A 25,929-nucleotide genomic window follows, 5' to 3' on the forward strand; every position below is an offset into this window, starting at 1 on the left:
TTGACTGAAATGTGCATGAAGTGTGAAAGTGCATGAAGTGTGAAAGTGCATGAAGTGTGTAAGTGCACTAGGGCACAGGGGAGGTAAAAGAGAACTGAGAACTGAGAAAGTCCGCACTTCAGAGCGTTGTGAATGTCATAAAGGAAAACTGCAGCGTGAAACAGCTGTCAGTGGTGTCGTTAAACAGCAGTTGAATTAATCACAAAGAAACAGCTCAGTTTAGTTTAGATCAGTTTTTGAATTGGCCTCAAACAAATGAGAACAGGCTCAACCTGTTTACAGTGTTGTTCGTGGGACATTCACAGATTTGTTTAAAATATAATCGTTTCCGTTTTCTCTCGCTGCTAAGTTGCTTGGGTACAAGTGCTGTGCCAATTGAAAGCATTACACTGACTGCACTGTGGGGAATGCACTTGCCTGGAATCCGCATTGCTCCATGGAACATACTGCACACTTCAGCGGCTCATCATGGACGTGCATTTTAAGTGCACAAGTGCAAGTATTGGGACAGGTCACGTAGTCACTCAACAAAAATAAAAACAAATTACAATCTACCGCTTTTTACAGTGAAATGTTTCTCTGGAGAGGCGGGGCTTATCAGTTTTGTTAGTTAGTTCTTATCAGATCAACATTGCAGTTTACAATGAACAAAATGTTAAATTATGTTCTTCTTAGGTCAGGGGTGTCCAAACTTTTTTCACAGAGGGCCGCATTTTGAAACTTGCACAGAGCAGGGGGCCACAAACAACCCAATTTGTCAAATTTGTTGAAGGACAAAGTGAATCAATGGAAATTTTGCATTTGACATTGTTTCAAAAATGATCTGAGGGCCGCATTTGGCCCCCGGGCCGTAGTTTGGACATGGCTGACTTAGGTTATAGTTCAATACCAATTACATGAAAAATACACTATACGTCTCCTTCAAAAATACATTAAAATCACAGTACAAATGCATTCATTCACTGTTCAATATAATAGATACAATTATTTCAATCATCCTGCCTAATGACACAAAGGCATTATGCACAGTAGCTCGGTTCAAAGAGGGCGAAGCGCTCACAAGGCTTCTGCTTCTCCAAAGTCTAATTATCCAAATCATATTATAATATTCTGAATCCAAGTCAATGGTACTTGTGTAGATGAGAGCGTGAGTGAGCCTTGTGTTTGTTCTCCAGACAGGGATGTCCACAGTCTGGTCATCCGCAGTGCGTGTCACGCCCATGGAGGGGTCTACAAGGCCGTCATCGCCAACAAGGTGGGCAAGTCAGCCTGCTATGCTCATCTGTACGTCACCGGTGAGTATCGAGAGACCAACTTTAGATTTTTATTAAACTGTGATATGTTTGGTCCTTAAAAAAACATTCTGGATGTCCCACTTTTATCAAAATTGGACTGAGATTAAGTCACTGCAGGACGTTTTCGCTTACATTCTATGTATCCGGGTCTCAAAACTCCTGCCATGGACACAATGAATGGATACCTTTGGCGCATACTCTGGGGAAAAGGCCTTCAAAAAACAAGAAGGACTTTTATGACAGACTCTGGACTAACAAATCTACACAAATGGCACAAATACGCTGGATAATTTATGCTGTGTATGTGTTTATGTATGTGGATGTCTTGTACCACTATTGTCTGTTTTGTTCTCTATCTGTGTCAGGTTCTGTGTTCTTTTGTTTTCTGTTTTGTTTTAAGTATTGGGGGGAATCAAACCGGTCCGGAGTAGTTTTTTTTGTTAAAGTTATGCGTATGTTGTGTATCTGAAAACAGATATTGTGCCTGAGCCTCCAGAGGGTCCTCCAGAGATCGAGTCCATCACAGGGAAGACCATCAGTCTGAGCTGGAGGAGACCCAAGAGGAGCGACGCTGCATCAGGCACGTGTGGAGGGGGCCTTACTCAGCTGATAGATTGTAGTCCCACTGAAAATAGGTTATGTTTCATGTTTACAGATTGGTGGTGACCAGGTGAGGTGCAAACTGCTTTTCCATTTTCAAATCAAAAATGGCCCAATGTCTAACCTGATCGTTTTTGTTAGAAATTGGGGCAATAATGTCCTGTGGCACACCTGTGCGGATGAAAAATCTCCAAAATCATTAGGACTGCAACTAACGATTATTTTAGTTGTTGACTAGTCACCAATTTTGGATATTTTTTTGTTTACTAGTAACAAAAAAATCCATTGAGACTTTTTAATTAGATATTTTACCAAAAATGTTGAAATATTGTGACTGAAGGCTTCTAGATAGCCAATACCATACTATTTCTATTTGGATTTATTAATTTCACTGGCTTCGGTATAAAACAATAATTTTAATGGTTAATTTATTCTGATTATTTGTCGCAGCCATACAAATAATGTCACTGTTGTTGATACAGTGTGACAGAGAAGACAATACAATAGTGTCATATTTAATTGTATCTCAAAATGGCCAGAAATGCCAGAGATGATAACCATAAACCTGCATTTGGAAAGTAGAAACTTCTCGTGTGGCCTCCATCTCAGTTTCATTCTCTTGCTTCTCCAATGAAATAATATCACAATGGAGCGGCTTTATGTCTGATGTAGATTAGTATTATCTCTAAGAATGTAATGAAATGGCGTTGTGGCCTCACTCGACTCGAGCAGGCCACCTCAGGACACAACACACGAACCATTTGGCATTTCACTTAGACATTAGAGAAGCTGACATTTACCATCAGCCGGCACACATCAAGAGCTCTACACATTTACTTTTCCTCAGCTTAGCACATATGCCATCCATCTAATATCAAAATTATTGAATTGATAGCTAAGAATGTTGATGTGAAATCCTCTTTGAGTGCACAGATGGTGGGTCCTTGCTGTACGTGGTCCAGCAGCAGGCTTTAGGCTCCATCCAGTGGAGTGTGGTGGCTTCTAACCTGAAGGAAACAAGCTACACTGTCACTGGCCTGTCTAAGGGCGTGCGCTACGCCTTCAGGGTGCTCTCCTCCACCGGCAAGACCCTGAGCAAGCCCTCGCCCGCCACCGACCTGGTCCAACTGCTGGACAGAGGTATGGAGCTGTTGTTTCAAATTCATTCATGAATGTATTTCTGTTGATAAACCCTTTCAGTGTTCCATTAGCCAGTACCATTTATTTTCTTTTTTTATTCATTTATGTCAGGGAATTAGACATACTCCGATGCTATTCCTTAACACACAGAGAACACAATTCAACTTAGAATATGAAACGATACAGAAACGTCAGACTTTTGTGTGGCATGCATGGGAGAAACCGCCGGGCCGGGTCACCCAGGCTGTTGTAAGCAGCTTGGCGACCCTCCTGGTCTCACGATGTTTTTTCTCATGCAGGTTGGTTCTATTAGATATTATGGAATAGGCGGGTCACATTTCTCATTGGTCAGCTTCACATCAAGGCACTTGTCTTTTACAACAGTTGGTATTTTCCTTAGAGATCAAGCCTTGGGTAAACATTACCCAAACTCCCCTGGGGTGTTACCCCCTTCCCTGGGGCAAACATTCTTTGCTCCATCTTTACGATACACAAACAAATGCAGTTTGTCACATGCCGTTTTTCTCTTAGACTAATGATGCAGATAATATATCACTATTATGCAGATAAAATACATCACAGAAATATAACCATATATTTACATTTTATCACAATTTATTTATTTCAAATTTTGCAAAACACAAGACCAGAGAAAGAAGAAATGACACAAAACAAAATCAGTAGACATCCAACAAAAAGCCAAATGAAGGCAGACTTAAACCAAAATAATTGCCCCATTTAGCTCATAGTCTGTCAACTTTGTCCATTTTCAAATTAAGTCCGAATGTGTTTTTTTTCCATTTTGCGATTGACCAACATGATTTTAGTCCTGTCATTGATTGTCGGTGCAAGAGGATTCTCCAGAGGTAACTGTTTATTGTGTCCATGGCTGTTTGAGTTTTGAGGCCCAGGTACATAGTTCTGAAATTCAGTGGGATGACTTTATTGGTCATCAGGACAGTCCCAAAACAGCAGTACCATGTAATGGAGTAGTACCATTTCATGAGTTAGCAATGATGCATTTTGAATGAGAGTTTTAGCATAAGCCTCATGAACTACTCTGCCTGTCTAAAAAAAGTGTCCACTTGTATTTAACAAAGCAAATACAGTGGGTACGAGCCTCCTCCTGGATAATTGCAATATGGGTGATGATCTTTCAGCTGCAACATGGTATTTAAACTCTGAAACACTGAAAACAACCCAAAGCAACCATGTGGAAAGACAAATCCTGTGGTCATGGAAAAGATGTCAGTGTGTTTGAGACGGGTCAAATCATTGGCATCAAGCAGAATAAAAGCGAGAGTGTTTGGGACGAGCTGGGTGTGCTGTATTCAAAGCTGAAGACGATCCACGTCAAAGTGCTCATTACTCACAAGGAAATACTAACTGTTGGAGAAACTATGTCAACCAGGAGGCAGACGACTATCATATGTTTTGGGACTGTCCTATCGCTCAGAAATATTGTACTGAAATTAACAATGCACTTTGGACTGTTCTGACTGCCATCCCACGCAATTTTAGAACCATATACTTGGGCCTCAAAACTCCTGCCATGGACACAATAAATGGATACCTAAAAAGGCGAGCACAAAAAAACTGGCTGAAGGACTAGACTGATGTTGATAAATTGATAAAATTCAGTTGTTGTTTATTTGTATTTTATTTTTGCTCTCTGGTCTAGTTCTGTTGTGTTTGTGTTGTGTTTATTCTTTTTTTTTAAATGATTAAAAAATCGAGGGTTGTTTTGGCGACTGACAACCACTCAAACATATGTGAGTAACACAAGTATTTCTGGATAATGCACCAAAATATAGCGGGACAAAACAGTTTGACAAGAAAATGTTGTTTTGTTTCAACAAGTGCCACAAATCCTACAGTAATAAGTGAACTTTAGAAAGCGGAGGTTGAAGTTAGATATTGATTTATTACTTATTGACCAATGTAATGAATGTCCAAAAACAAAAAAATAAGGCAACAAAATCAAAATATTATTTTTGTGTGCAGACATGTTTTTGTTTATATACTTATAATGTTAACTCTCACATGAAAATACCTTGGTGCTACAAACACTGAAAGGGTTTTGTATTTTTTACCTGAACAATGTGTATTGTGATGTGTAGGGCCGTATTTGAAAAAAGCCCCGGTGATTATGGACAAACCGGATACAGTGTTTGTGGTGGAGAACCAGCCCGCGAGCATCACCATCCAACTCAACCACGTGCACGCCGCAGTCACCTGGAAGAGGTCATACCCATTGTCTTTTACTTTATTTTATTAACCTCTATTCAACCAAGGAAGAACCCATTAAGATCGAGGCTTCTTTTTCAAGGGTGACCTGGGGCAAAGTAAAGACACACCAGCACACACATTTTAAAACTTAAACATTTAAAAGGCATTTAATAAAGCAAAATATAAATTTAAAAGCACAGACTATTTTTTAAAGACTCCCTCTTATTGTTCCCCGAAAACCTTCAATTGAGACCATTTAATGCAAACTTAACTCCGAGTTCCAAGCTGCAGGGGCAGCATAGGAGAAAGACTCACGCGAGGGACAGACAAACCAAACAGACCATGTGAGCGCAGGGTATAATGACGCGCCGCTCTCTGCACCAGGGCACACAAGAAGGAGGGTGCACAACCACATATAAGTTTATATGCTAAAAGCATCCAATGTGTGAACCTCCTGGCACCCAAAGAAGGCCATCCAGCCTTGGAATAGAGTTCATAGTGGTGGATGAGCCTGCCACAACCTGAATCTCAGAGCGCATACATGATACACAGTATCCAACGATTTCAGACATTTTACAGATGCATCTATTTATAGAACATCGCCATAATCCAACAGAGCCATAAAAGTGGCCATTATCAGATATTTGCGGGCTTCAAGGGTGAAACAGGTTTTATTACGATAGTAAAAACCTAGTTTTAGCTTACATTTTTTCACTAAGTTTTGCAAGTGATCTTTAAAAGATTACCCTGACAAGTTTATCATCCTGTTTGGCCATACAGAATTTTGGCTACGACACAAAGTTTAGAAATAGGCCTGTAGTTGTTAACTTCACTTGGATCACCACCTTTAAACAAAGTACAAGTACAAATGTAGATTTCCAGATTTTAGGGAAGGTCGCACTATTTAAGCTTAAATTAAAAATGTGCATTAGTTGTTGTTTCATTCACATGTAAAAGTAATTCCTTTTGGTGAGGTGTCCTGAAAAGTATATGTCTTAGCAAACAACAGCACAATGGCGCAGCAGTTAGTGTTCTCACTGAACAGCAAGACGGTCCTGGGACACATGGGGCCTTTCTGTGTGGAGTTTGTATGTTCTCCCTGTGTCTGCATTGGTTTCCACTACCACTAAAAATATTCATGATAGGCTTCCCAAGTGTTCCAATTAAAATTAAAAGGCAATCGTCAAGCAAGGACACAGAATTTTAACATAGAAGTAGAATGTATTTTTCTCCATGAGATTTAATTCCTCTATGCTTTCTCTCACACTTTTATCTCATCACTTTTCAGGCACATGCCACAGCCATGAAGCAATAGTACTGCATAGACCAGCATGGATTTCTTGCTAGTTTATGCAGCAAGTACTAAACCATAATTGATTTGTGGTTTACTTCAGACGTGGCACAGCCCTGGTGCACCGGCCAGGCGTGTGTGAGCTCTCCATGCCCGACGACGACCAGCACATGCTCCTGCTGCTGCGCGTCAGGACCACAGACGTGGGCCAACTCGTCGTCACGGCAACCAACCAGTATGGCAGCGACCTCGCCACGTTCCAGCTCACATTGGCAGGTCAGCTACTCCTCACCTCAACTGCACTGCACTTAAAAATTCAAAGAGGCACATGTTTACTGCCAGGAAAGCTCAAGTTTTCCTTTGGGTTTTACAAGAAAGCCGTGCGAATGTCATGACTGTCAGGTGAAATCCAATAAAGTTTTGTTTTTCTTCTTTTTAGTGCCGCCCAAGTTTGAAAGCATCATGGAGGATGTGGATGTGAATTTTGGGGAAACGTCTCGACTGGCTGTGGTAGTGGAAGGGAAACCAGACCCTGACATTCTGTGGTTTAAGGTGGGACAACTGAAGAAACTGCATGAGCTTTTAACCATGTTCTATCATTGTCCCCTCTTCAAGAACATACCTGGTGTATTTTTCTTCATTCACGCTTGTTTGATGAATTCTTTTCCCCCTCTGAGTCCCAGAAAACACTTTTGTGACATCATAGGTTGAGCTCTGAGATCTTCTGTGCCATTATTAAGTCCATGAATCATCACCAGACTCGTTCTGACCATTTCTGCCTCAAATCGTGTTAATTACTATGTCGTTGGAAAGCTAGCTTTTGTTTCTCTCCCCTTTAAACTTCCCTCTGCTGGATTTAGATGGAGTTCTGACACAGATAAGGGATCATTTCACAGAAAGATAAAGTAATGTGTGCTTTCAGTAGATACATTATTCTAGACATCTTCATGTTCATGTTTGCTTGTTTCTCCCCGTGTCTGGGTGGGTTTCCTCCAGGCTCCAGTTTTCCCCATCAACTGTAGGACAGTGGTTCACAAAGTGGGGGTCGGGGATCATAACCCAGGGGATTTCAAGATGTAAATTCAATATAAAAAAGTATGTTTTGGTGACATTGGGTCAGATAACACAACAAATAACTGAAATAAATACAAATAAACCTAATTTTAAAAGGTTTACAACATGAAATTAGTACAGATGTCTATTTCATTTTACTGTGGGGGTCCCATTTCGGTTGCATTGTTATTATGGGGGTCCCAGCCGGAAAAGTTTGGGAACCCTTGCAATAGGCAATCCTCCAGCTACAGTGGTCCTGATCAAACTGAGCTCAAGATGTGGAGATGGGCCCGAGCCCTGTACAGAAGCTGTTCTCTGCTCCTGACAAGTTGCCCCAGCAACATTGAAGGATAGGTCAAATGTAGAGAAGGCTTTTCTCTCACAAGGGATTAATAAAGTATGCCCTAACCTTCAGAGGCAAAAGCAAAGTTGCTCAAGAGCATGTTTAAAGGTCATAACAATAAATATAATACATAATGTGTCAAAAATAATTTCCAACGTATCCAAATCAGGAGAATAGGAATAAGAATACGTTCTGGGAGTAGTCTTCATAACTTGTAACAAACAAATGCCTGCTCCTAACTAATTGTTAGTTGTTTCTTGTGTTGTTACAGGATGACGTTCTTCTAACGGAGAGCAGCCACTTCACCTTTGTGTATGATGACCCAGAGTACTCACTGGTGGTCCTGAACGCTCAGCTCGACCACTCCGGGGTCTACACTTGCACCGCTAAGAACCTGGGAGGGTCCAACTCCTGCAAGGCCCAGCTCACCGTGCACACCGGTCAGTGACACACCTGTGCAGGCATAGATTTACTCATATTGTAGGCTTTGTCTAGAACTATAGCTACAAGTACTGATGTTTTTTCTAGCCTATAACAAAAATGAACAGAAGAGCCAACTAGACTAGATCCACACTCCCGATAAAACAATGTGCTTATGGTGCTTTTCTTTTCAATCACCCAGGACCGAACCAGACCATATAAACAATAGCCAATTTTCTCTACCCTCTTGATCCCCATTTCACGCTATAGCTGTCCTGTCAAATGAAGCCTTCTGGCCACAGAAAAATATTAATAAAACTTTTTGGAACAACTGAGGCGCAGATAACAACACAGGTGCTGGATTGCGAGTACTCCTTAAAATTAACATGTGCCTCTTTGTGGGTGTGTGTTGCACCTTATTTATCATCAGAAACTGTGCATATTGTTACTGGTGTAAATGAGTTTACTGCATGAGAAAAAGGCAAATGTGATTGTGCCTCTGCTGTGGCACCTGTGGGAGATCAGACCAACAGACACATATAAGAAGTTACAACGATAAAAGACAATGAAGATATTCACTAGCCTCATAATTATATATGTATATATAATTTTAATGATATCAATCTTTTCAATTAGATTTAAATCTTAGGCTATAGAGAAAGACACCTCTGGCTTTGGAGACGCCCGGTATGATGAGGAAATTGTGGAAGAGCAAACAGATAAGTCTTGTGTCATCAATATTCCGGGCGCAGACTTCAGTCTTTACAAAGGACTTTAAAAGGACATGGGACAGACTCCTGACATCTGTTTGAGGGACAGCTTCTATCAGCTGCTTGAGATCGATGCAATACAGATGAGAATCCAGGCACCTCTCCCCACCGTCCAAACAACACATTATTATCATTTTATATTTGTAAATGAGCCATATCCAATCCTTTAAAAACCTTTTTTACACCACATTGACGTGTAAACTGTGTAACTTCTATGTCTCCACCTGCTTTACCAACAACATACAGTGCTTAAAAACGACATCAAACCTGCCCCATAGGGACAGGACTGGATGGAGCTGACAGGAGCCATCTGTCCCTGTATCCGGAACACAAACCTCCACACACACTTCCCCCATCTTAACTGCTCTGAACATCTCTGTGTTGTAGAGCGGAGAAAGGAGCCGGAGCCAATTGAGGACAAGGGCTCCATCCTGCGTAAGATGAGACGGCTGACGGACTACTACATGGTGCACAAAGAGATCGGGAGGTCAGTGCTCACAGACTGTGCATGGGTTCAATAAGATGTGGCTTTTTAGTTGTATTGTACTGTGTTTATTTTGAGCCACTTGTCAACACAATATGGTAGTAATGCAGAAACGCTCCTCTTTGTTTTTAATGTCTTCAAATTACTCTCACTACAATGTAGAATTGCAGATTGGTCTTAATTTATTAATTTATTTCCTAAGAAGTATTCTGAGCATAAGCTTTATTGGATAGGACAGTAAAGCATGAAATGAGGGTGGAGAGTGAGGAGAGACATTAAGCACGTTTCTGGAGCTGGGAATTGAACTCAAGATGCTGATTTTGCCCAACCATAGTCCTCTGACCAGTCTACTGTCCATAGAGAAGGTTTGTAGCCTTATTCAAATGACACACATGCATTATTTGTATTGTGATTGGCATGTTCTTGAGTACCTTTGCTTTAGCAGCTCATGTTTTGGAACTTAAAATAATGTACAGTGAACCCTCGTTTATCGCGGGGGTTACGTTCCAAAACGAACCCGCAATAGGCGAAATCCGCAAAGTAGAAACCTTTATTTTTTTACAGTTATTATACAATGAAATACTCCATAAAACATTGAAGCTCACACGCGCGCTCTCACCGGCCTCGCAAACTTCAATTTGGCAAGCGGTTTTACGTACGTGTACATATTAATCCATAACGTTATTGACACACAGGTAGAGAGACTGTTTAGCCAATCAGAATGCAGAACACAATGCATGATGCAAATCCGCGAAGCAGCGAGACCGCGTTATTGCGAGGGATCACTGTATGCATTGAAACGCCAGACAACCATGGTGCGTTCGGCTGGAACACTCTAAACCCTGTAAAATACAGTACAAAGGGGAAGACAAGGGTGTATCCTGTCTAAGCTTCTTCCTCTTACACACAATAATAATAATGAGGGAGGTTGACATAGAAGAGAAAGGTGTAGTCATTGGCATTTTTTTTACTTTATTTTTTCAGTTTTTAAATGTATGTAAATAGGTCAAAAAGGACACAGAGAGACCCCAGGAGAATGTTCCAGATGTATCCATTTACTGTGTCCATTGTAGGGGTTTTGAGGTGCAAATAGCTCTGTAACGCATTGTTGATTTCAGTACAATATTTCTGAGCGGCATGACAGTCCCAAAATACATGATAATGGTGGGCCTCCTGGTAACCACAGTTTCTCCAGCGGTTACATTTCCCTGTGAACAGTGAGCACATTGCCATGGTGTTGGTGAAAAAACGCATTACATTTTCCCAACAGAACTCCCTCCAAACATATTGTGTGGTTCTTCATTGAGATGTACCTAAACTTTCCCATTCTTTGTCGGTCAAAACAAAATAACTGTTCATTTCCCAGTAATATTTAATATATGTAGTACAATTTAGATATAATTCTTCTTGAAAGTTCTGGTTTGTATGCCTTCATAAAACTTACCATCAGAGCGTTATAATGGTCATTGATTTAGGCTTCTTTTGAACTTCAGACCTCTCCATGAATTCTAAGCTGTACATCACGCTAAATCGCAGGGTGTTCAATAATGACTTTCCCGGAACTAAACTTGGAGAAGATCCAGGCTAAACCAGGACTAGCACTGGACCAAACCAAGTCTACATCCAGACTAAACTGAGCTCAAACGGGCACCCAGCTGACTGGAGTGCTAACATTTGATTAGTGGTGGTCAGAGGGGACAGATATTTGTCTTTGTATGTTTAGTTTAATCTCCATTAGCTATGTAAGCACCACAGCCATTGAATGAACAGCAAGTAAAGTGCTTTTAGAGGTTTTGTTTCATACTACATAATACAAATGTAATGTAAGGCATTATTATTATTACACACCTGTGCCCTGTAACTGTGGAAGTCCTCTTGATTACAGCGTGGAAACTAAATGGGGGGCCATATTTTAAATGACCAGTTTATCCATTTGTATTTGTGATCTATTGTGTCTATTATAGACCGTGAGTCATACAACAGACTTGCCTACCTCACACACTTATGTAATGTTGAAGAGACTGCCACGTCTTCTTTCAGTTTTGATATGATAGGTGTGTTTAAGAGGAGTAAGGCGGATGCAGGCGGCTGCAGCCATGACACCTCCATGAAGATGTCGAAGTTTAGTCTATAACAGACTGTTAGAGGCGAGGATCGTTCTCAAGTTCTTTATTTGATGAAAACAGGGAAAAACAGGCAAAACAGTAGCGTGTTGTTCGTCTCGCAGCTGAGATCCAACTCTCCACAAGATTTAGCTGTGCTTTATATAGCTGTTGCTTGGGTCTGATCAAATGGCCTGACGTTCGTTATGACATCCGCTTTAAGATTGTTTGGACTAGTCCACAGATAATCAGAAAATACACAGAAAGTTCATTGTGACCCATATGCAGTAAGATCGTCGTGACGCATGATAAATAGGACACAGACATGACAATAATTTGATCAATATCCACAGAGACAAGCAGGTGATAGATACTCAACCCTTTTATTCAAATCTATCTAAAAGGTAGGCGCTGCTGGGATTTGAACCCAGGATCTCCTGTTTACTAGACAGGCGCTTTGACCGCTAAGCCACAGCACCATATATTATATTACAAATTATGAACTAGTTTATCAGGTTGCAAACCCGGACCTGCAGCATGCACTGGGACGGTTTGCAGCCGAGTGTGAAGCGGCTGGGATGAGAATCAGCACCTCCAAATCCGAGGCCATGGTTCTCGACCGGAAAAAGGTGGCTTGCCCTCTCCAGGTGGGTGGGGAGTCCTTGCCCCAAGTGGAGGAGTTCAAGTATCTCGGGGTCTTGTTCACAAGTGAGGGAAGGATGGAGCGTGAGATCGACAGGCGGACTGTTGTGGTAAAGAAGGAGCTGAGTCGAAAGGCAAAGCTCTCGATTTACCGGTCGGTCTACGTTCCTACCCTCACCTATGGTCATGAGCTTTGGGTAATGACCGAAAGGACAAGATCGCGGATACAAGCGGTCGAAATGAGTTTCCTCCTTCCGGATGCCTCCTGGGCGCCTCCCTGGGGAGGTGTTTCAGGCATGTCCCACCGGGAAGAGGCCCCGGGGAAGACCCAGGACACGCTGGAGAGACTATGTCTCTCGGCTGGCCTGGGAACGCCTCAGGATCCCCCCGGAGGAGTTGGAGGAAGTGTCTGGGGAGTAGGAAGTCTGGGAGTCCCTGGTTAGACTGCTGCCCCCGCGACCCGGCCCCGGATAAAGCGATAGAAATGGATGGATGGATAAATATTTTCTAAAATAAAATTGCTATTTAAATGGTCTTTTGATCACCTTTCCCTACCGCCTAGGATTACGATTAGTAACTTTAGTCAAAATCACTAATAAGCCTTTAATTTGCGTGTCTGGGGTCCTCCCCGGGGCCTCTTCCCGGTGGGACATGCCCTGAACACCTCCCCAGGAATGCGTCCAGGAGGCATCGGGAACAGGTGCCCGATGTACCTCAGCTGGCTCCTCTCAGGGTGGAGGAGCAGAGGCTCTACTCCGAGCTCTTCCCGTGTGACTGAGCTCCTCACCCTATCTCTAAGGGAGCGCCCAGCCACCCTGAGGAGGAAATTTATTTCGTTTTTGTTTTTGTTTTATGTTGCATCGAATCACAAAAGCAAGTTCCTATGTTCGTGAATTGTGTGACAATGGAAATAAACCTTTTCTGATTCTAATTCTGAACTAGTATGTAGGTAGATCCTGGTAATATCGTGAAATCAAGGCCTTCACTTGCCTTCATTGACTGCAAAGTATAAATGCATGATAGGAAATCTAGTGAATTCCAATTTTGCCTTTACTATGAGCAGTTTCAGGAACCGCGGAACTGCCATATAGCCTCATGGCTAACCCTAACCTTAACCCTAACCCTAACCTTAACCCTAATCCTAACCCTAACCCTAACCTTAACCCTAACCTTAACCCTAATCCTGACCCTAACCTTAACCCGGCGCCGTCTAATCAAATAGAGCAGCAGTTTCAGGAGCTGCGGCACAAAATAACATGGCAGTTTCGGCCGCGCGCTGCGGCTCTGTAGACACTCCCATTATTCAAATCCATCTAAAAATTAGGCGCTGCTGGGATTTGAACCCAGGATCTCCTGTTTACTAGACAGGCGCTTTGACCGCTAAGCCACAGCACCATATATTATATTAATAATTATGAACTTGTTTATCAGGTTGTATCTGAAATCCTGGCTGCGTGTTGCAACGTGCGCCACTACTGGACACACTATACTAACCAATTGTCTGTCTAACAAGGCCCTTTTAGTATATTGAACAATATGATCATAAATATAAATATTCATTCAAATAAAATTGCTATTTAATGGTCTTTTTGATCACCTTTCCCTACCGCCTAGGATTACGATTAGTAACTTTAGTCAAGATCACTAATAAGCCTTTAAGTTTCATGTAGGCTGTTGCGAAAGGTTTTTGTCTGTTGGTCTTTTATTCCCTAACACATCCACTGTATGATTTTATTTTTATTTATTCATTTTTTGATAGGAACAGTGCATATTAATGAACACGTGACTTACAGTGTAAATATGCCAGATTATAGCAAAAAAAGCTCATTTCCACCTGTTGTCCTTGGGCAGAGAACAAAAAAATTACAAAATGAAGACGACTCAGGACAGCCTTCAGCCTCTGGTCCACAGACAGAACAAACACTCACTGTAAACTTTAGATCAGCGACAGGAACAGCAAGGTAGAGAGCACCTCTCAGGGTGGAGGAGCAGAGGCTCTACTTTGAGCTCCTCCCGTGTGACTGAGCGCCTCACCCAAAATCTAAGGGAGCGCCCAGCCACCCTGATGAGGAAACTTATTTCAACCGTGTGTATCCGTAATCTTGTTCTTTTGGTCATTACCCAAAGCTCATGACCATAGGTAGGAGTAGGAACGTAGATTGGCTAAATCTTCTTCTTGCTGGAGTGGATCTTGCCTTTACTGTTTGCTGCCTTTGCATAACAAAGGAGTGTCTCCATAAGAAGCATATTAAGGTTCTGGAGCGGCCTAGCCAGTCTCCAGACCTACATCCAAAATACATTTTTTGGAGGGAGCTGAAACTCTATGTTGCTTAGATCTAGAGATCTGTGTGGAGGAATGGACCAGAATCCCTGCTGCAGTGTGTGCAAACCTGGTCAAGAATTACAGGACACGTTTGACCACTGTCCTTGTAAACAAAGACTTCTGTACCAAATATTAACACTGATTTTCTCATGTGTTCAAATACTTATTTTCAGCAATAACATGCAAATTAATTATTTTAAAATCCTAAAATGTGATATCCAGATTTTTAAATGTATTTTTTAGATTTTGTCCAACCCATCCATAAATTATGAGTGGGAGAACTTGCTAAATTGCAGGGTGTTCAATACTTACTTTTACCGAACTAAACTTGGAGAAGATCAAGACTAAACCAGGACTAGCACTGGACCAAACCAAGTCTACATCCAGACTAAACTGAGCTCAAACGGGCACCCAGCTGACTGGAGTGTTAACATTTTATTAGTGGTGGTCAGAGGGGCCAATGGGGCACTTTCTGCACTACATCTTTAAATTCAACTGTACATTTTGTGTACATAGTAAGTCTATTTTTATTTTGTCTTATCTTATAGCCTATTTAAAATGTTATCCTATATTAGATTTAAATAGTTTTTTACTTTATATAGGTTAAATCATTGTTCATTGTTTTATGTTGCATCAAATCACAAAAGCAAGTTCCTATGTTCGTGAATTGTGTGACAATGGAAATAAACCTTTTCTGATTCTGATTCTGAACTATTATGTAGGTAGATCCTCGTAATATCGTGAAATCAAGGCCTTCACCTGCCTTCATGGACTGCAAAGTATAAATGCATGATAGGAAATGTAGTGAATTCCAATTTTACCTTTACTATGGGCAGTTTCAGGAACCGCGAAACTGCCATATAGCCTCATGGCTAACCCTAACCCTAACCCTAACCTTAACCCTAACCCTAACCTTAATCCTAACCCTAACCTTAACCCTAACCTTAACCCTAATCCTGACCCTAACCTTAACCCGGCGCGGTCAAATAGAGCAGCAGTTTCAGGAGCTGAGGCACAAAATAACATGGCAGTTTCGGCGGCGCGCTGCGGCTCTGTAGACACTCCCATTATTCGAATCCATCTAAAAATTTGGCGCTGCTGGGATTTGAATCCAGGATCTCCTGTTTACTAGACAGGCGCTTTGACCGCTAAGCCACAGCACCATATATTATATTAATAATTATGAACTTGTTTATCACGTTGTATCTGAAATCCTGACTGCGTGTTGCAACGTGCGCCACTACTGGACACACTATACCAACCAATTGTCTGTCTAACAAGGCCCTTTTAGTATATTGAACAATATTATCCGAAATATAAATATTTTCCGGGGCACAGCCCGAAAGAGCAACGTGGGGCCGCCCTCCCACCACCCGCAGGAGGATCCATAAGGGGCCGGTGCAGAGAGATCTGGGCGGCAGTCGACGGCAGGGGCCTCGGCGACCAGATCTCCAGACACAGAGACTAATTCTGGGGACATGGAATGTCACCTCGCTGGGGGGGAAAGAACTTGAGCTTGTGCGAGAGGTTGAGCGATATCGACTAGATATAGTCGGCCTCACCGCCACGCACAGTTTGGGCTCTGGAACCCATCTCCTCGAGAGGGGCTGGACGCTCTACTTCTCTTGTGTTGCCCGCGGGGAGAGGCGGCGGGCTGGTGTGGGCTTGCTTATAGCCCCTCAGCTCAGCCTCCACATGTTGGAGTTCACCCCGGTGGACGAGAGGGTCGCGTCCCTTCGCCTTTGGGTGGGGGACAGGTCTCTCACTGTTGTGGCGGCCTACAGACCGAACAGCAGTGCAGAGTGTAGGGTCTCAAAACTACATGTATTCAGTTTATGATTAAGGAAGATTTCTTAGCAGAAACGAGACAAGACGGGGCACCAGGGTTAAACCCAAAGAGCTAAGATACGGTCCTTAATCGCGCTCGTTAAAAAGGTCTGAAGGGTGTTTCACGATTCAGGGACTTACACATAGTCTAATCAAACAAACAATAGTCAATAACTCTTTCGTGTAGTTTATTTATCAAAAGGGAAATCAAAACACCGGAGCAGAAATGCGCACAGGTAAATCACAGGTGATGTTATATCAGATTTAACAGCAGATTTCATGCAGATGATGTTAAACCAGGGTTTTGCCTTTGATAACCAAACGTGTCTATGCTAATCTATATCAAAAAGAGGGAAAGTGAGAAGCTAAAGGGAGGAGGAACCGCTGAGCTCTACCCAAATCACGCTACAAAACGGACCGCACGCAATTGACTCGGCTTACGGTTCTGTAGACTCGGTCCGACTGGTCCTGGTCCGCGGACGAGGTCCGGAGCGAGGCGTCGCGTGGAGCGGTGTGGCGGCGAAGGTTTGTGAAGCGTGCGGCGGCCGTGGAGCTGGCGGCGGTCGGGGAGCGATGCGTCGCGTGGAGCGGAGGAGGCTGCGACGTGCTGTAAGGTCCTTGGCGCCGGGGAGCGGTGTGCTGCGACGTGCTGTAGGGTCCTTGGCGCCGGGGAGCGAGGGGTCGCGTGGAGCGGTGTGCTGCGACCTCCTTGAAGCGGCGGCGGCAGCGGAGGCGATGTCGGGGAGTTCCTTGGCGGTAGAACGCTTTAGCGGTGTGTTAGCTCCTCACGCGGCCTTTACTCAGATGAGGACGTAGTGCTGATCCACGTAAACGGCGTAGATTACTTCAAAAAGAAAAGAAACGAAGTAGCAAAGAAAGTCTCTGTCCGGTTTAGCGCTTAAGCTTAGTTCCAGGCGGTTTCAGGTAGTTCCAGGTGGTTTCAGAGTCCTAGACTGGCATGGCCTTGTCGACCACGTGACGGACGGATTTTGTTAAGACAAAGGAAAAGTGAAAGCTCGCCCGGGGAGACGGCTTCAAGATAGAAGAACAAGAGAAGAACAAAGAGAGCGACAAAAAAGCTTGGAGCGTCCTTTTGATACCTGGCCCGCAGGGCATGCTGGGAGCGAAAGGGGCGGGCGCTACTGCGAAAACTTCCTGTTTAACATTTTCCTGACCGAGAAAATAAAACTGGAGTAACGTAAATAATAATGGCAAAAACATTGAACCCTGTTTTAACATTTACACGTTAAACACTTTTGGCAGTTTGTGCACATTATTTCTTGAGGTAGACACATTTTACATCTTCTTTCACCTGTGATAAAAAATATCGAGTTAAAGCATTGGGAATATAAAACCTTAAACAGTGGAAAAATACGTAACACAAGGTGAAACATGAGTTGATTCGAAAAACATTCATGGCATAATCACATAAAACAGTTCATCGGGGCATCTTCCTGTAAGACTGTGGGGAGAAGAAGGTCTTTTATCACACAAGTCACAGCGGCTCCCCTGCGGTGAGGGACAGAGGGAGAACGAAAAACCCCCAATGTTCAAAGAGAGATTTTCTGTTATCTGGCCGTGGAATGTCCATCTCCATTCCCCTACAACCCCCCGATTGGCCGTTGGTTCTCCGATGAAGAAGCATCGGGCAAATGTCAAAGGGAATGTCCTTACCGAGTCAGCGAGCGGCACAGAGTGGCATGATTTGGGTAGACCTCTGAACCTGGACTGGTCCCTTTATCCTATTTGGGCTGAGGGGCAGGTGCTAGTGGGTGTTACACTATCCCTAGGCTACTAAATTTCAGCACATCATCCTCAGAGGGAGTGGTAAACCATGCAAGAGCTCTTGACTCCTAGTGCAAGAATTTGGGCGTAGAAACAAGATTCTAAGACACCGAGGTAGCTTATGTAGTATCGAGGTACAAAATTAGATCAAGGTGGATGTCTATCGTGGAAAAAACGAAAGTGGTTAACAAGGTTCCTGACATACGTTTCACCCTAGCGAAGCGGCAACTTCTAGGTTGGACCGCTTCTGTACGAAACAGGTGACAGAATATTCTACTCTATGGTTTGCATGCAGGGGAGATTAACATACGAGGCTAGTGGTAGGGACTTTGCGGGCTTAGGACCAGCTGTAAGTCGGGGATTTGGCTAAAATTTTCCAAGCTCCAGTAGGTGGCGCCTGCTTTAGATGTCGTTGGGGCAGAACAACTCGTGCTGCTGTGTCATGCTTGTCATAGTGGAGGATCGCCTCTCGGAGGGAAGTGTTCACGAGTCAACGGCCCCCCAACTATTTTAGCCCGGGTCTCTGTGACCTGGTCTCGCACCGCCACGAAGGTTGGGCACGCGCTGCCTGCTGTCACAGGTTTTGAACCGCAAACGCCGCCGGTACTGTCATGTATTGCTATCACGATACGCAATAACGTCTGGGGTCTGTAAGTGTCACATGCCATCAGGAGGAGGCGTTGTGACCACATGCTTCTGTCAACATACATCTGGGGATGTTTTTAGAGACACTAACACGTAATTCTTTGATTAGGTTTTAGTGGTTAGGGTTAGTAGACTTTACAATCCGTGCAAAACAGTTGTTAGTACAGTCCCTAACGGGCGTGTGTTTGTCGGAGTTGTGTTCTAGTTGGAACTATCGGCATCCCTGACATGTCCCATGGGGTTTTGGTGCGCTTTGATTTGGTTGTGATGAACCCACTTCAGAGTAGGTTCTCTGCGTCCTTTGGTGATGTCAGAGTTGTGTTCTAGTTGGAACTATCAACATCCCTGACATGTCCCATGGGGTTTTGGTGCGCTTTGATTTGGTTGCGATGAACCCACTTCAGAGTAGGTTCTCTGCGTCCTTTGGTGATCTTCACGTGGTACACCACCGGAGATCGTTTGTTGACAATCTCGTAGGGTCCGGACCAACGTGGGAAGAGTTTTCGGGTTAGCTTGGTTAGCCAGTCTCTTGTCTGTCCGATCGGGTGCGCTAAGATGTAATACCATACCTTGTCGTTTGGGGCTTTCTGATCGTAGTAAGCCTTGCAATCCTTTGCACTTTTCTCAAGCTTCTTCTGAGCGAAAGAGAAGGTTGCTTTCAGGTGCTCCTGTAAGTCCAACATGTATTGGTGGGTGGTGTAGGCGGTTGCGATGCTAACCTCTCCCGGTTTGTACAACAGGTGTAGGGGGAGGGTCATCTGTCGGTCAGTCAAGAGTTTGTATGTGGCGTTGACCCCCCGGAGGCCAGCTGTTGGCGCGTCGTGTGCGTGCGTCAGCATAACCCCCCGGAGGCTCTGAGGTACCACAAATGCGGGTGCAGTGAGGATCTCAGAGGCAAACACCAGCAGTCCATGACGCAAGGTGAAGTTCTCTCTTGTGCGCCACAGCGCAGCGAGAGGTGCGTCGGCAGCAAGTGCATCGGGAGGGATGGCACTTGGCGCAGGGTCAGGAAGGAAACCGATGATGCGGCTTATGGCCCCCTCGGCTGCTTGTAGAGATACAAGGTCAGAGGAAGCGAAGGTCGGAGACACTTCAAGAAAGGCGCGATCGGGCTGGGGCCGTCCGGTGACAGCACGGGGCCGTGTGATCGCGGCCACCGAAAGGGTGGGCTGGGTGGGCATCAACTCACTGTCCAGTGAGTCAGCCTGTAAGTTACAGGGAGCCCCTTCAAGGGCCCCTTGTTTTGCCAGGGGATCGGCTAGGTCGTTGAGGTCTTTGTCTGGCGGCACGTCGACCTTGGGAGGGGTCACGATGGCACAGCACTGAACTGACGGAGTTGATTGGGGCATGGGCAGAGGTCGACGGACTTGTGCCCAGATTTTGAGTCGTTTAAAATTAACCAGTGGCTCGAAGCGACTGAGCAGCTCTTGACCTAAAAGAAGGGGAATAGATTTCAAAGGTGAAACGTAAACAGGATGCATCAGGTTCATGGGGCCGATCGTTATCTGGATCAGGGCCACCTCGTCAAGGGTGGTGTTGACCTGAGAGTAAGGTCGGATTTCTAAGCAGCAGGGCTGTGACTTCAGTTCTCGTTGAGAGTGCTGGGCCACTTTTTGTAAGGTTCTGAAAAGTTCGCGAGAGATCAAGCTGATGTCGGCGGCTGTATCAAGGAGTGCATCATGCACGAAGTTGTCCTCCAAGAGGACTGAAAGATAAAGCTTGCGTGTGGCTCCCTTTTCGGAAAGGTTACCAAGAAACTGGGTAAAGGGGGGCTCGCATTGGGTAATCGACGGGTCGTTATGCTGTGGGCTGGAGATAGAACTTACCTGGACCACAAAGACGTCGTTGGCCTTCGGTGGCATTTGATCGTCGCTGTCAAGTTCCTGGTCTTCAGGGGGTTGGTCCCCAGTGACAGGTGTTTCCGACAGAGGGTCCAGGTCCACAGGGCTCCGATAGAAGTCTTCTAACTCGTCTTCCGATTGGCTGAGCGCTGAGTTATCACTCGTCTCAGGTCCGAGGGAGGTTACGGCGAGGCCCTCCGCTTTACTTTTCTGGTTCCGTTTCATGTCTTGGATCATTTTCAGCACCTTACTCCGCTGTTCTTTACTGAGGTTCGAAGCGTCGAGACTCAGTTTAGAGGAAGACTTGCCTGCGGAGTCTTCTGGGGTTTCTTCCTTCGTTGAGCCGTTATCGAAGATCTTGTCTTTGATTGACGGATCCGACAGGCGTCCAGCATAGGAGTCGATGTCTCTCAGGTACGCGCTGGTGTCGTTAGCGACGCCTGGCTTGGGCTCAAACCGAGAGATATGCCTGGCTATTTTGTCGAAGTCATGGTCGGTCGGGCCTCGATGGCGTCTATCGGGGTCTCTGCCCGCGCGATAGTCTTCACGAGTGTCCCTGAAGTCGTCGGGGTACCTACGAGTGTCCCTGAAGTCGTCGGGGTACCTGCGAGTGTCCCTACGGTCATCTCGTCGCGCGTCCCTGTGGTCATCGTAGTGCCTGCGGGGGCTACCGTGGTCGTCTCGTCGCGCGTCCCTGTGGTCATCTTAGTGCCTGCGGGGGCTACCGTGGTCGTCTCGTCGCGCGTCCTGTAGTTCGGCGTGATGTCTGCGGGGGCTGTCACGTCTGTCGCGTCGCCTGTCCCGTAGGTCATAGTCCGAATAACGTCGGGCGGAGCTGGTAGAGTCGGGTCCGGGGTGGTACCGGGACTTGTCTCGGTCACGGCCGTCCCCCAGTCGTCTACCGTCAGTGTAGGTCCGGCTGGGGCTCCTCCCCCCGTAGGTTCGTCCATGCGTGTCAGAGTCGGAGGTTCGATCGTCTCTGGGCCGGTCATTGTCAGCGTAAGGGGTGGGGCTCTTACGTCTGTCGCGTCGCCTGTCCCGTAGGTCATAGTCCGAATAACGTCGGGCGGATCTGGTAGAGTCGGGTCCGGGGTGGTACCGGGACTTGTCTCGGTCACGGCCGTCCCCCAGTCGTCTACCGTCAGTGTAGGTCCGGCTGGGGCTCCTCCCCCCGTAGGTTCGTCCATGCGTGTCAGAGTCGGAGGTTCGATAGTCTCTGGGTCGGCCATTGTCAGCGTACGGGGTGGGGCTCTTACGTCTGTCGTAGTCGTGGTCCCGTGGTGGCCAGCTACGGTCTGTCCAGTCTCCCCTTTCTTCCTCGAAGTACAGCCTCTGTGGATCCAGGCGGGCCACGGGGGTTGGACTGGGTTGAGTCCCCCTCCCGTGGTCCTCCCGGTTGTCTGTACTCGGTCGGTCGTAGGACGGTTTCGCACGGCTTCGCCTGTCAGTCAGGTCTCTTATCTGGAGTCTAAGGTCATGCAGCTCAGTCTCTGCCTTTTCAGTCGCCTGAATGGATCGGTGGAGCGCGTGCTTAGCATCTTCCAGGTCAGCTTCCAGGGCCTTTGGCGCGTGTCGGAGGTCAAGCCACAGCGCAAGGTCCTCGTGAAGGACCCTGTTGGACAGGAGCCTGTTCCTTCCCAGGACGCCAGGGGCTACTTCACTGGTATAGTCTACCATGGACTCGTGTAGTTTGTCTACAGGCCAGTGAATGACATCACTATCAGAGTCCACCATGTTTACTTTGGGCAGGGTCGGGACGAGAAGGTCCCAAGTCGCCAGGTCTGTGAGTTGTCTAGATCAATTCAGTCAAGTGGGACAGATATGTCGGGGCGCCGATAGTTTCTGAATTAAAACCGCTCGCTTAGGAGATTTTAAAAGAAACGTTTTAGAGTGTTCATGTTAAGTTGTTGTGGCTAGGCTAACCTTTGTGCGTGTAGCGTGCTAGTTCGTGCGTGAGCGGGGCATGCAGTCGTGCGGGTGTTGATGTTTGGATGAAACAACAGTTAACAAGGCATGTTAAATGGCATTGCAGTTAGACATCAACCATGGACGCATGCAGTGTCCACAACAATTCACTAGGTTACACGGCAAGGCTTAGCGGGGTCAGGGCCATGCAGTTACGTAACAAGAGGTCTGGTCGGGGCGACGCTCGCTGTTCTTGACCAGCATTCAGTAGACAAACAGGTAAACAACAAGCTGTTATTCTGATAGCGTGCAGCATTCACAGTGAAGTGTTACTTAGCGCCGGGGTACACCTGCGGAGATTAGTTGAAAATCATGCAGTGTATAGAAAGGAAAAATTTTTGTTTAATCAAAGCGTTAAACAGCAGCGTCAGCTGTGCAGAACGAGCGTTAAACAAGGTGTTGTTCTGGGGCGTGCGCACACTTGCAGCAGAACAGGTACAAAGCGGTTAGTTAAAACAGGCCATGCACTTCGAAAAGAAAAATATTGATTAACGCGTTAAAACAGCGTCGGCTGTGCGGAACGAGCGTTAAACAAGGTGTGAGCTTAGGAGCATGCAAGCACTTGCAAAACAGATACACAGCGGTTAATTAAAACAGGCCATGCATTTCAAAAGAAAAATATTGATTAACGCGTTAAAACAGCGTCGGCTGTGCAGAACGAGCGTTAACCAAGGTGTTGTTCTGGGGCGTGTACACACTTGCAGCAGAACAGGTACAAAGCGGTTAGTTAAAACAGGCCATGCACTTCTAAAAGAAAAATATTGATTAAAGCGTTAAAACAACAGTGGGGGAAACTGTGCGAAAGCATTTAAACAATCTGTGTTAGCAGCGAGGAGCATGCAGTGCGAAAGTAAACACCAATCTTGTTAGTGTCTAGGTGAGACTTGATTGTCACCCCCCGGTGTGTGTTGACAGGGGAACAGGGTCAGCCTAAGGGTAAAGTGTAGTACAATTTACCCACCACCAGATGGAGACAAGGCTCCGCTAAGAGTGTGATTCAATTTAATGACCACTGGATGGAGACAAAGCTCCGCTAAGAGTGTGATTCAATTTAATGACCACTAGATGGAGACAGAGCTCCGCAAAGGGTGTGATTCAATTTAATGACCACTAGGTGGAGACAAAGCTCCTGGGCTGGACAGTTTTCCTCCGGAGGAATTCCAGCTGGGCGCAGGGCGCCTGGGACCGCCTCTAGGGGGGGTCAGAGTTAGCGTTGAGTCGTCACTCGGCACGCTCTACACGGCTTTGTTAGCATTTAGCTCATGTGTTAGCGTTAGCATCCACGCTCGGCCGCGTGGTTTGTAAAGACAAAATGGCGGTTAGCACAACAACATGGCATTTAGCTCGGCTCGTGTTTGTGCTAGCTCAGGGCCGTAGCCTATGTACTAGCTTCTGCTCGTGTCATTTGGTAGCGAGCCAAAAATATTCACGAGCGTGGCAGTTGTTCGAGGACGGGAAACTCGCCGTACTGCCCCTGCCGTCTTGGGGTGGATGTGCTTATGCGGCGTTACAGCCCTAATAAGCTTCCCCAGGTTCGATAATTATCTTGTGCACGTGTTCGTGAAGTAACTGGGCGGTTTGCGTATGGTAACAGCAGCGTACGGTTTATCCAAGCATCGTTACAGCGCAGGCAAGTTCACAAAGCAGTCTCATATTCCAGCATCGACACAGCAGCACACAGTTTGAGTTCAAACGTCCACAAAAGTTTATAGGAGTACTAATCTGATTCATAGACTATGAAAAGTTTTAATCGGCTCACGCGGGGGCATCAAATATGTAGGGTCTCAAAACTACATGTATTCAGTTTATGATTAAGGAAGATTTCTTAGCAGAAACGAGACAAGACGGGGCACCAGGGTTAAACCCAAAGAGCTAAGATACGGTCCTTAATCGCGCTCGTTAAAAAGGTCTGAAGGGTGTTTCACGATTCAGGGACTTACACATAGTCTAATCAAACAAACAATAGTCAATAACTCTTTCGTGTAGTTTATTTATCAAAAGGGAAATCAAAACACCGGAGCAGAAATGCGCACAGGTAAATCACAGGTGATGTTATATCAGATTTAACAGCAGATTTCATGCAGATGATGTTAAACCAGGGTTTTGCCTTTGATAACCAAACGTGTCTATGCTAATCTATATCAAAAAGAGGGAAAGTGAGAAGCTAAAGGGAGGAGGAACCGCTGAGCTCTACCCAAATCACGCTACAAAACGGACCGCACGCAATTGACTCGGCTTACGGTTCTGTAGACTCGGTCCGACTGGTCCTGGTCCGCGGACGAGGTCCGGAGCGAGGCGTCGCGTGGAGCGGTGTGGCGGCGAAGGTTCGTGAAGCGTGCGGCGGCCGTGGAGCTGGCGGCGGTCGGGGAGCGATGCGTCGCGTGGAGCGGAGGAGGCTGCGACGTGCTGTAAGGTCCTTGGCGCCGGGGAGCGGTGTGCTGCGACGTGCTGTAGGGTCCTTGGCGCCGGGGAGCGAGGGGTCGCGTGGAGCGGTGTGCTGCGACCTCCTTGAAGCGGCGGCGGCAGCGGAGGCGATGTCGGGGAGTTCCTTGGCGGTAGAACGCTTTAGCGGTGTGTTTACTCAGATGAGGACGTAGTGCTGATCCACGTAAACGGCGTAGATTACTTCAAAAAGAAAAGAAACGAAGTAGCAAAGAAAGTCTCTGTCCGGTTTAGCGCTTAAGCTTAGTTCCAGGCGGTTTCAGGTAGTTCCAGGTGGTTTCAGAGTCCTAGACTGGCATGGCCTTGTCGACCACGTGACGGACGGATTTTGTTGAGACAAAGGAAAAGTGAAAGCTCGCCCGGGGAGACGGCTTCAAGATAGAAGAACAAGAGAAGAACAAAGAGAGCGACAAAAAAGCTTGGAGCGTCCTTTTGATACCTGGCCCGCAGGGCATGCTGGGAGCGAAAGGGGCGGGCGCTACTGCGAAAACTTCCTGTTTAACATTTTCCTGACCGAGAGAATAAAACTGGAGTAACGTAAATAATAATGGCAAAAACATTGAACCCTGTTTTAACATTTACACGTTAAACACTTTTGGCAGTTTGTGCACATTATTTCTTGAGGTAGACACATTTTACATCTTCTTTCACCTGTGATAAAAAATATCGAGTTAAAGCATTGGGAATATAAAACCTTAAACAGTGGAAAAATACGGAACACAAGGTGAAACA

The 25,929-nt window shown here is 45.6% G+C and overlaps 1 protein-coding gene and 3 non-coding genes across 4 annotated transcripts in view; 1 reads left to right on the forward strand and 3 right to left on the reverse strand.

Moving 5' to 3' along the window:
- spega (striated muscle enriched protein kinase a) overlaps positions 1 to 25,929 on the forward strand; it is a 153,067-nt gene that overhangs the window by 65,707 nt on the left and 61,431 nt on the right. The window contains exons 16-23 of the mRNA XM_072447447.1: positions 1,176 to 1,295; positions 1,771 to 1,875; positions 2,829 to 3,035; positions 5,156 to 5,279; positions 6,659 to 6,831; positions 6,995 to 7,107; positions 8,223 to 8,391; positions 9,529 to 9,628. Coding sequence (XP_072303548.1) covers positions 1,176 to 1,295; positions 1,771 to 1,875; positions 2,829 to 3,035; positions 5,156 to 5,279; positions 6,659 to 6,831; positions 6,995 to 7,107; positions 8,223 to 8,391; positions 9,529 to 9,628 — 1,111 coding nt within the window. The remainder of the gene's footprint in view (positions 1 to 1,175; positions 1,296 to 1,770; positions 1,876 to 2,828; positions 3,036 to 5,155; positions 5,280 to 6,658; positions 6,832 to 6,994; positions 7,108 to 8,222; positions 8,392 to 9,528; positions 9,629 to 25,929) is intronic.
- trnat-agu (transfer RNA threonine (anticodon AGU)) lies at positions 12,134 to 12,206 on the reverse strand. The gene has a single exon. It is a non-coding gene; the product is annotated as a tRNA-Thr (tRNA).
- Positions 13,692 to 13,764, reverse strand: trnat-agu (transfer RNA threonine (anticodon AGU)). Its single transcript has one exon. It is a non-coding gene; the product is annotated as a tRNA-Thr (tRNA).
- Positions 15,783 to 15,855, reverse strand: trnat-agu (transfer RNA threonine (anticodon AGU)). Its single transcript has one exon. It is a non-coding gene; the product is annotated as a tRNA-Thr (tRNA).

This window comes from Eucyclogobius newberryi, unplaced genomic scaffold, assembly GCF_026437365.1.
Source record: "Eucyclogobius newberryi isolate DKJ021-1_F unplaced genomic scaffold, fEucNew1.0.hap1 SCAF_1, whole genome shotgun sequence".
NCBI classification, from domain to species: domain Eukaryota; kingdom Metazoa; phylum Chordata; class Actinopteri; order Gobiiformes; family Gobiidae; genus Eucyclogobius; species Eucyclogobius newberryi.